General features: G+C 29.1%; 1 protein-coding gene across 1 annotated transcript; it reads left to right on the top strand.

Annotated features, from left to right (window-relative positions):
- Positions 1-355: 355 nt before the first annotated feature.
- On the top strand, positions 356-8,950 carry LOC129969242 (uncharacterized). Its single transcript, XM_056083744.1, has 3 exons — positions 356-563; positions 6,224-6,417; positions 8,732-8,950. Exons 1-3 carry the CDS (start codon positions 446-448, stop codon positions 8,741-8,743), a joined length of 324 nt encoding a protein of 107 aa, XP_055939719.1. The 5' UTR covers positions 356-445; the 3' UTR covers positions 8,744-8,950.
- Positions 8,951-11,728: the final 2,778 nt, after the last annotated feature.

The raw sequence follows: 11,728 nt of genomic DNA, 5'->3' as shown, positions 1-11,728 counted from the left end.
ATCAATATTTTTTTTTATCTAAGACTTTACAATCTGTAGAAGCGGTGTTTTGGTTGGTTATTTTATTGTTGCCATTAAGTTGACTATTAAGAGCTAAAATCTTCACGTTTAAAATTCAAAATAAATTTAGTATCCATTGTTTAGCATATTGAATATGAACTTTTCAGCTAGTATAGGCACTTAAAACTCTTTGCTTATGCTTTGTTGCCTATTCAATCAATATTCTTTTTCTTCTTCTGATGTTACTTTATGTAATTTTGAGTGAAAAAAATAATTAATTTGAAGAAGGAAATAAAAAAAATATGTTATCATTTTATCTAGGAATTTATAGCGTTTGATGGCGTAATGTATTGCTTTTATGGTTGTTGATAGAACTGAATAGCTGGAAGAAATGTGTTCTGTGTAGTATTTGTTAAAATTCTGTCGTGAAAGCGCACCGGTCGTCATGAAGCTCCTTGTTCTAAGTTTGATTGTTGTCATTGTAGCAGGTTCATCAGAAAAACAAGCACCTACTCCACCAACCCTACCTTTACAGAATTATTCAGCGGTAGATGTAGAACACAGTAAGTATTATTAATTTTTAAAAGAGTTTTTTTTTAAAAACTCTTTTTAAGATTGGTGAAAATGTATATTATCAAAATCATCAGAATTTTTAATGCACATAAAGTTATTTTTATCACTTCTACTAGGAACTATTCTTTTAGAAGTTTTCGAAATCTAAAACAATATCAATAAATCTTCTGATTACATAATGGTATTACAGTATTAAAGGTGAAATAATTTATTAATATTAAAATTTATTTTTGTGATCGTAATGCATTGACCAGCTATGGAAACAAAATTGCGTACTCCAAATTTTCAAAGAAAAACATAGATGTTTCAATTTCAGCTGGAACCATTTTCACATAGAACTTATAAGATTTTGATATATCTCCAAGTTTTGGAATGATATGAATCTGAAAAACACGTTTTTAAAATTATTATGTACCCGATAGTTGAAAACTAGTCGTATAGCTATGAGCTAGGCAGGCGAAATCTGCTATATGGACTTAATGCTAAATATGTAGAATTTTGTCAAATTTTAAACGAAACCCATTTAGAGGAAATCTATCCGGCTTTCCGAGTACAATTGAGTGCAATAACAATAAAACATATAAAGCTAGATACATAAAATTTGGTGCACAGGTTTAGCATATAAAATGTCAATTCTTATAAAATTTTGAATCAAACCTGTCAAAAGGTTGATAGTGTCAGTTTGTGCTTTGGCACGTACGTAAATGCCACGAATTGATAAATAAAACTTTGTATATGATCTTGTGACTATGATAGTAGTTTTATGTCAAATTTGATTTTAATCGGCCAGGAAAGAGACATTCAAAGTGCATATTAAATTTTCGGGTATTTTTATGTTAATCATATGCCAGGGATTTATAGTCAAAACAAATTGTGTAAGATCGCTTAATAGATTCAGTAAAAATGCTGGATTTATACAAAAATTAATATTTCATTCGCCAATGTCGCCAACAAGATCTTAAATTTACTGTGGTTGGAAAGGGCTAAAATCATTATAAGAGAATTCGAGCAAGTTTTAAGGAGATTACTCCAGTTAGTCATCTTATACTTCTTATATTAGTCTCAACTCCATAAATATTTTGATATGATAGTACTGGAAGAAATGTGTTGTTTCAAAAGAATTCTATGTTACAAATAACATAGCGATCAGCTCAAAGAAGTAATCATGTTGAAAATCTGAAAAAAAGTGGCAGCAATCGTAATTTTTTATACTTTATCTCCTATTAATATATAAATACTTAAAAGGATATTATAGTATCTTTCTACGAAGTGATTAGTATGACATACTTTTCAAATGAAGATACATCTTTCTCAAACCAACTGTTCTCATTCTTTTCGAGCTTGAGATATTTCATGTTTGTTTGAATTGCATCTGTGCACTCACTCCCAATGATTATTGTTGAATTTGGTTCATATTTTCATATAAATTTTGAAGTCGAATCCTGACAGAATCGAAATCTTGAGTGCCATAAATGCATCAAATCAATATCTTAATACAAACACTTAATTTGATTTAAAGAAATATCATTTTTAACGTAATACTACATAATGCTAATTCAAAATTAAATTAATAATACCGTATTATTTAAGAAATAAAGTTTTGTTATTACATCTAAATTTCAGTTATTTTTCTAAAACATTTGATGAAAAAAATTAAAAAGATTCAGACTTGTTGTCCAGGACAATGTAGTATTACATATTTTTTATAATTTATTTACCTAATTTGATTACATAAGTGGTTGCAAAACTTTTGTTCTTCTTTTATGGTTGAATGTGACATCCAAAATACATAAAACTCAGAAAGAACAATTAAAGAGAGAGGAAAAACGGAATGTTTCAAAATGTGAACCTTCTAAAATGTTATTTTTGCAATTATATATAAAGAGAAAGAAATACTTATATGCACATTATTTTAAAATTATGTACATATGTGGAATGAAAATTATATTTATGTTTTATTATGTGATATATATGTGTATAATTCAATTGCGAACTGTACAATGATAACAGATGTATAAAAATAAGCCATTTTACTTCTTTTTTTATTAAAAACTGTAAATTATTAATAAATGGGTCATAAAAATTGTTGAATTTCTTGTTAGAAAGGTGAAGTAAATGAAATTCTATTATTTAAGCAAATATATATATTATTAGTCTCAAGCAAAATTATTCCTAAGAATTTCTTTTTTCTTAATAATTATCCACTATTTAAACCAGAAATGGCTTTTACGCTAAAAGATTATGGACTATAGACGTAAATATTTACATTATTTCTTGCTGATTTCTTGCTGATTCATCAGAAAGTTATATCACTCATTTTTAGAGCTTCATTAGAATTTTTCATTAAATATTCTAAAATCTTATTATCCCATAAAGTTTGTCACTTTAATGAGGCTTCAACAAAAATTTATGATTTGAAATAATTTTCTATTACTAAAGTAACTTTCAAACTATTCATTTCTTTTATAAAATAACATTTTGAAAATGAAATGTGTTCGCAATCTGATATTATTAATTCATTTACTCTTTGTGAGTCCAATTTTAATACCATCAAATAATTTTGATGCGCAGGTATTTCTCTTAGCTACCTGCGTAGAGAAGCACTTTCGCATAGATGCGCTGCTACTAGATTCGTGATCTAATGCGCATACCTACGCTGTAGATCACGTAAACAGATAAAAAAAATATGATTCATTGGATTTCTTCAGACGTCAAAGATGCGTACTGGTGAACTATTTCGTCTCTTTCATAAACAAAAGCCAGTTATGTGGACTCTAAGAATCACATAATTTTTCTATCGATGCAATAAATCATTCAATTTACTTTAGAATCCTGCACAAAGAAGAAATGAAATAACTTATAGGAAAATTTTAGGACGTAAATATGGAAACTGCATTAACATCTTAGTTTTGAAGCAAGCAATATTTTATTCGGTAAATTGCAACAAATCGGTTTATTGAAACAAATCGTGGAGTTAAAGCAAATTCCATTTGAAATTGTAGTGTGTAATATAAATATAACATAATTAATGTATGATCTACTTATAACTGTGCACGAAAAGTGTGAAATAAAGTTTTAAATTGATTAAAAAGACAAAAAAGTGTCTCAAGAATTTTAATTAAATTTATGCTTTTGAAACTGAGGGATCATAATACTTATTTCAAGTAATATGCTTATTTCAAAATTTTATATGTCATATGTAGTTAAAGTTTAATATATGCGCATTCAAAGTTATGTTTTAATTTTTTGTACTTTTTTATTACCTTGATTACATATGCAGAATGTCCTAAAAGAGTTGAACAAACTTTTATTTCTTTTAATATTGTGCCTAAGCACGTGCTTCCAGTTACGAAGTTTCATGACTTAAAATGAAAAGTTGTTTGAAATAAGTTTAGCTTTTGTGAAAATCGATAATAAAAGGTTTTAAAAACTGAATTTTCATACTTCCCTCATAGAGTAAAAACATTCAAATATTTTTTTAGCATTCGTCTTTTGCTTGAATTTTTTTCTGTACAATCGAAAACCTTTTCTCACATTTCATCACTTTATTTGAAAAATGTTTGAAATACAGTTTTACATTTTGAGTAATTTTCGAGATGAAATTTTGAGTTGCAAGTATGTGTTTAACTGTAATAGTTAAGAAAATAATTCCTCTTTTTTTTTGAGATATAAACCTGTATATTAAAATTTTGCTTAACAAAACTTGATTTACATTTTTTTTAAAAAACTTTTTGAACGCTTCTTATTTATTGAAATTTTTTGTTTCATGCTTCTTTCTCGTTCCTTGTCAAAAGTTCGTTGTTTTGCAGTTGGATGACAGATTTTTCAGTCAAGAATTTCAGCTCTTTTTTTCAAATTTAAATTTTTAACAACATAACAAAATATTTGATTGGGTTATCTTATTTTGGAATTAACTTTAGTTTAAACCATGAATTAATTTCTCATTTATTATGAAAATCACTCAAAGAGGTAATAACATCAACTGTAGCTATGGATTGAAACTACTTAAGAAATACCATATCTAAATGTGAATATTGTAATTTTATTGATATTAGAACAATTCTTTCCTAGATGCTTTTACTTAAATTTCTGAATCAGAGGTCAGTAATTGATTTTGCATTCCCTTCCAATTATTTTAGATTCATGAAATGAATCAATTACTTCAAAGACAATGAATTTTTTATATTATTTTAATTAATGCATTAATTTTTACTTGTATAGATTCCATATGAGAGGCACCATTTGAGAGATATTTGGAAAAAATATTGATTGCAAGATTTCATAGTAATTTGTAATAATGAATCATGAATGCTTCTTAATAATTAAAAAGTAAAAATTAATTGCTGATGAAATTAAGAGTTTTTTTATATAAATATTTTTTATTGAAATACTAAAGAGCAGAAATTATCACTATTTAATTCGAAAGGCAAAACAAAGAGACTGAAAATACAATAAAGAAGTCAAATCCCCGAATTCTACAAGAAGATAATTCGCATTTAGTCATTTAAAACATGAATGCGATTAAAATTCCAAAACAGTTAGATTAAAATCATTGTTTAACTTTTTATTATTTGCATCCTAATATTTGATAATGCTATTTTTTTTTCACTTTTTAAAATTGCAATAAATGCTTAGTTTTAAAACTGTAATAAATGTTTCATTATTTTTAACTGCTGTCTTCATTAGAAGTGAAGAGACTAATTTTATTACTATTCCAACATCAAAGTGTTACTAGCAAATCCAGATAAGTTCAATTGTTCAATATAGGACGATTATAAATGAATATCCCAAATTTGCAGTTCTGTTAAAAGGAAACAAAACAAATACATATGTACAGCTGTACAGCCTTGCTATCCATCGGGAATCAAACATAATAGTTGAAAGTTTAAATTCAACATAAACACAACATTCAACATACTATAAGTGTCCACTGTGAACCCCTCAAAAATATGAAGAATATTGAAGTAGTACGATAATTCATTTTATATTCTATCAATGTTCAGCAGATATGCATACTTTGGTTTTATTAACATCCTTTGAGGAAACAAACTCATGCTGATTGATTTAGTCTCAGAAGAAAGAATCGAGCATCTCCATGAAGGCATTTATACATTATTACAAATCTTTACACCAGACATACGGAAAATATAATCTAATGAGTTAGAGCACCACTTCCATATGTTTCTCATTTCTCAATGAGCCCACATTGAACACGCATAATTTGAATTGAATTTAGATTAAATTTTAACTTTTTATTTTTTTTTAAATTTCCGATAAACTCCCACTACAGGGCCACCGCAAAAATGAGGATGACAAGCTTCCGGTATGGTGATTGATTCTCGACAGAGAACGGTGGTGGTTGGCCATCTGCCATCGATGATGGAACGTACTTTCCTCGGGAATGATTGTACCATGGCTGGTGATAGCCCTTAGGACTGCTCCCACCAGTGTTATTGTCGCGGTAGTCCGGTCTTTCAGTTTTATCTGTGTGCCTTAGGAGGGTCGAAGTAGTGGATTTGTGATTAATTTCCGATGATCAGCAAAGCTGTGCTTTGTCTTGTTTTCTTTTAAGATAACATGCAAATTCCTTTATAATCTACCTGCATTTTATTACATACATAAGTGATTATGTCTGTTGATGTTGTTGCAGAGTTCGGAGGAGATTGCCAAGGAAACAAGACTTACGGCTATTTCGCTGATTGTGGCGAGAGATGCCACAAATATCCTATATTCTGCCAGAAGGCCAAAGTCCTGAGGTGTGGTTGCCTAACGGGATACGTTCAATTGGATTCCACATACTTGAGCCCTTGCGTTCTACCAACAGATTGTCCGCCAAAAGCAGCAGTAAGTATACATTTCAGTTATTTTACTACAGTCAGGGTCAATTCACGTTAACAATTGTAAGATATAACTTTTCCTCAGAATGACTTCAAAAGTTATTCTAATGTCTTCGACAATTATAAGAATTCTTTTAGTTCTGAATACAAAGTTACAGAAAAATATTTTTGAATAAACTTTATTTCTACTTACTTAGTTAAATCTTGTTAAAATATAAGAATTTATATACTGAAAAAAATGAACAAACCTCCCAGACTTAATCACTAGTATAATTTCTCCAATATTTATCTCATATGAAAGGCTCATTAGCTCAATATGTATCATCAATGGTAAGCTGCTCTCCACTGTCTTTCGTTTTCACAGGAAGATTTGAAAAATAGCCCATTACTTCAGCATATAGAAGAAATTATTACATTTTATGGGAAAGATTTACAGCAGAATTTCACAACTATAACTACCGAGTCAATTATAAAAATTTCATTTCATATGAAGTTTCATAACTCATTGATACATCATCAATAGTTACGTGGCTGCGCCACCTATCTGCGTTTTGGAAAAAAGTGTCAAAAACAAAGTTTAACTGTTTAATAGGGAAAACTGAGGATGAGTTCACTAGTCACAATTACTGAACTGATTTCAACATTTATAATTTTATCAAACATTTGACCTAATGAAAGCTCATGACAATTGCATCGTCAGTGGTCGCCTGCCCTTCCCTACCCTTCATTTTTACAGAATTTGTAAAATATAATTTTTGCACAACCTCCAATCTGAACAACTGGACCATTTTCTTCACTTGATTTTTGAAATTATGAGCGCATAATAAACAAGTCAGAATGCTCTATATTTATTGTGCAAGCATAATTTAAAATGGCGCTTAAATCCTTTGCTCTCGGATGTCTTTGTCAGGCATTATTCAAGGCGGGTTTATTTATATGTTATGTTATATTTATTCATTTGTTGATTTTGATTGTTAAAAATATCTACCAACCAGTAAAGATGTAGATTAATTTTTCGGAGAAATTCAATTTAAAATAATGTGATATATTTATTTTTCGCAGTAATAAATAGAAACTTTTATTAGATGAATAATTATGCACCGAAATGGCTAGGAATTACGTTTCCGAAATCAAAGGATAATTTGATCTTATAAAATGAAATTCATAAAAATTGGTCGAAAGTGTAAATAACTGCTACTAATATTGTCACGTAGATACTTTAGTATAGAACTAAATGACAGACACAAGAAGTAGAGCTAAACCAATTTATTAACTGAACTCAGAATAAAGTAACTGACAAATCTTCTGCTTTTATATAAGCAGAGAAAGTTCCAGAATACTCTTCTGGAGACAGTAAGAAAAGTCCAGAACACCTGTCTGGTAAACTAAAGAAATGTCTAGTATCATCTGGAACATGAAATAAAGGAAAACAAAAAATCGAGGAATTAAGTATTTACATATACTAGTAATCGCATTGACTCCAGCGGGATTCGAACCCAGGTCTCGATCATGAGACCAGTGCCATGACCATTCGGCCATGGAGATTCGACTGTCTTTCTTCAATGCGGCAATATCATGGACGAATATCTAATAGCAGAAGGCGGCTATTTATATCCATAAGTATGAAAACCATATTCATGACCATTTAACCACGTCCAATGACACACAATAGATAACTGCAATGAAAATGTTAAATATAGTGAGATAATTATTGGATTAATTAAAGTTTAATCATTCTGGTTTGTTTTTAAAGTTTAAATTTTAAGAGAGATGACAGAAAATTAGGGAAATGTAATGAGCATAACGGTGTAATGTTACTAAAATTACTTAATATTTAACTATCGAAATTTGAAGCTTAAAAATATTTTGCCTGAAGAAGCTGTTAGAGCCATGTTTCATAAAATATTTTATAGAAAATTTTAGCGACATTTAATCTCGTGAGCCAGTTACTTTCAAATGTGAGTAATTATGAATATTTAAAGATTTATATTGAAGTAAAATTACGTTTATAATAATTAATACATAGAGCTTCACAAAAATCTGCTTTCATTAGCTGTAACTAAAGTATATGTAGTTATTATAAACATATTTGGAGCTATGCATATGAACTATATAATATTTCTCACTATTTTATGTTATTTAAAGCAAAGCAATTTTTGTTTTATTCCCTGAGTTTGGATTTCTGTCAGAATATTTTATGATACTATGCACTTAAAATACGTTTTAATTCAAAAACCTCTTTGTTATTGAAGATTCTCTATTTATTTTACTCTACTTTCATGAGAAATTATTTACTGTTATAATTTTTGTATTTTTAACAGACTTACCATTAAAAGTGGTGCCAAAAGAAAGTTAGATGGAAAATATTTGAGAGGAGCGTGGCAGTGGAACTTTTTCGTGAAATAGAAAATGTGATGTAGGTAAAAATTGGCATGTTTCTAGTTTTTGTATTGAAACTACGTTTCAAGTAGTTACTAGAAGTTTTTAAGATACAAATAAAGTCTTCGTCATTGAGGGAAATAAAATTTAAATTCTTTGTATTTGGTCCTTTTTTTATCTTGTAGATGGAATTATTGTATTTTCATGATATGTTTTTGTGTTACTCAACTATTATTAATGTTTACTCAGTGTATGTATGAAATATTTTTCACACTGAAATTTCAGCTTAAAATTTTCATAATTTAGAAATTATTATATGAAATAAATAAAAAAAATTACATTATTTTTTCTCTCTTTTTTAAAGTACCATTTTAAAGCAAATATGCGCGTCTTTCCTGTTTTAAAGTACCATTTTAAAGCAAATATGCGCGTCTTCCCTGAGGTAAGTGAATATGTCCCGCTGTAAAAAGGGGTTGTGCAAGCGAATGTGACGCATGAAGTAGCTAAATCGTACTCTTGGCCCTAGTTAGCGCTACTGAAAAAACAAGAGACGCTCACTCAGCTTAAATTGCTGAAGATAACTGTCAACAGGCTTTAAAAGTGCAGTAAGTCACAACAAAACAACAACAAAGCAAACATGTGATCTATGTTTATAACCTTAAAGTAATCTGATATGAAGTCACTTCGCATGATCACGGGATAAAAATCTTGGATATTATAATGACTTGATAATCCCTTGCATTTGTTGCTGGATGAGTCAAGAGGTGTTCTCTCGGCATAGAATAAGATAATGTGTCATTGAATACGGAAGGATGTGCATTGGGTAACTTTGAACTCTCTAGAATAGACTTCAATGATCTGAAGTATAAACACAGAATCATTCAAAAGAATTGTATTAATTACAAATAATTATTATTTCCTTGTCAATAATGATAGGAGGTAGTATTTTGATCAAAATACAGAAAAAAAACTGTAAGCTTTTCTTTGAACAAAAACAGCCCTTTTTAATTTCTCATGGAGACATGTGACACATCAATATGAGAGACATTTTCAATACCATATGAAATATTTTCTATGCAGATTCTCAGTTTCCTCACGTAAATACCCTCTGTTCTCAACAATCTCATGTAAAAATAGATCATTCTGATCGCATGAGAAATGGATGACATCTAAGCCATCAATCAATCAGTGCGAACTTTCTGTGCATTCTGTGCTAATTCAGAAGAGGTTGTGAGACAGACTCTATGACTTGAACAAGACATACTCTAGGAATGAATATACAAGATAATTTAGATACTTACAAGCAGAAAATGGATGTAGCTATCGAATTCGCATCAGTGGCTGTCAACACGTTTTCAGTGTAGGGATGGGTGTATATGCAGTTCTATTCTGTCAAGTACAGGTTGATCTATCTTGATATTTGATTATACTTGATATCTTTACTTGATACTTCTGTGCCTTATACGGTCTGTAAAAGATTCTTTCCCCATCTGATTGAAACCGGATACTCAATGGGTATCTATTCCCATACTTGCACCGGGACTTATAGCTGAGGCTGAAACGAATGCTGATTTCATATTAGGATTTCGCTTCATAGGAAGAAGTGCTCCACTTCTCAGTGATGTTCCGATTATTTTGATTTTGACAGTTATTGACAGATGGGCGAAAAACTGGAAGGTAAGTATTTGATGTTACAGGCAGTATGGAAGATGTTGGGATTTCTTGAGTTATATGTGCACCATTACCTATGATAAAGTGCAGTAATGGGAAGAGATGAAATATATGTAGTTAAAAAAACATCACTAATATTCATAGTGATATCGAGGTAGGAGAGTTTCAGACTGTGGAAGACTAGGTTATATCGATCGCTTTAAGTCCAGTTTCAAAAACTGATACTGAATACCTGATACTTTTAGTCTGTGTCAGGCGATATTTTTGGGTATCTGATATTTTATATCAGGTGGATATATTATCATATTGTCCAATATTCATTGTCTTCATAAATGGACTATATAACAAATGTTGCTTGCGTGATCAAAGGAAGTCACATATTGAAAATATCACGCATTCAAACAAAAGTTTTAGCTTCCATCTGTATATAAAGAACTTCTTTTTATCACAATTTTCAAAGAAAAAAAAACATAGCCGTTTGTTATTGTTTCAATTGTTTTAAATAATCCTATTTTATTGTGATTATACTACCAAATAAAATATATTTCAGGATCAAAATAATGAAGTAATCAAATAATAGTTAGATCAAGAAACCCAAGAAATTTAAAACTTTTATGAACAAACAAAAGCAATTAATCCAATCTTTTAGAAGATGACTTTATCAAGGAATATGTTCAGAAAAATTTTTATGTTTTAAAAAATGCTATGATAGTCCTAAAATGAGATTTTAAGAGGAAATGTGTTAAGCAAAATTTTATATTCAGTTATAAAAGAATGATAGTAATTAATTTAAAATAAATAATTAATATATGCTGGAAATATCTGCAAATAAAAATTTTCTATTCTAAAAAGTCATAAATATATTTCTCATAGTTTGACTAAAATAGCATAGGATTTAAATTTATTTTATGATCTATGAATGATAGAAGATTGGTTTACAGAACAAAAATAATATACTTAGCGACTTCACAATATTTAATACAAATATATGATAATAAAAAAATGAAATCTACGATTTGAAATTTCAAGTTATCATGTGAGAACATTATTATTTTTAAATCATTATTTGTCTTAATTAATTTAAGTCATTAACCAGTTTAAACCGCTTTGAAACAATCACGGGACTTCTTTATCGGTCTCTATCTTTCTAAATGTTTCTGATAATTTTTTTTTAAATTTTCATTTTCAATTTTTCTAACTAGCAAACAAAGTTTTAGAGCTCGACCGATTTTGAGATATGAAAAAAAAAAGAAAAAAAATTATAATTT

This window comes from Argiope bruennichi, chromosome 1, assembly GCF_947563725.1.
Source record: "Argiope bruennichi chromosome 1, qqArgBrue1.1, whole genome shotgun sequence".
Classification (NCBI taxonomy): Eukaryota; Metazoa; Arthropoda; class Arachnida; order Araneae; family Araneidae; genus Argiope; species Argiope bruennichi.
The sequence above is the reverse complement of the archived record's forward strand: the minus strand, read 5'-3'. Positions and strand labels throughout refer to the sequence as shown.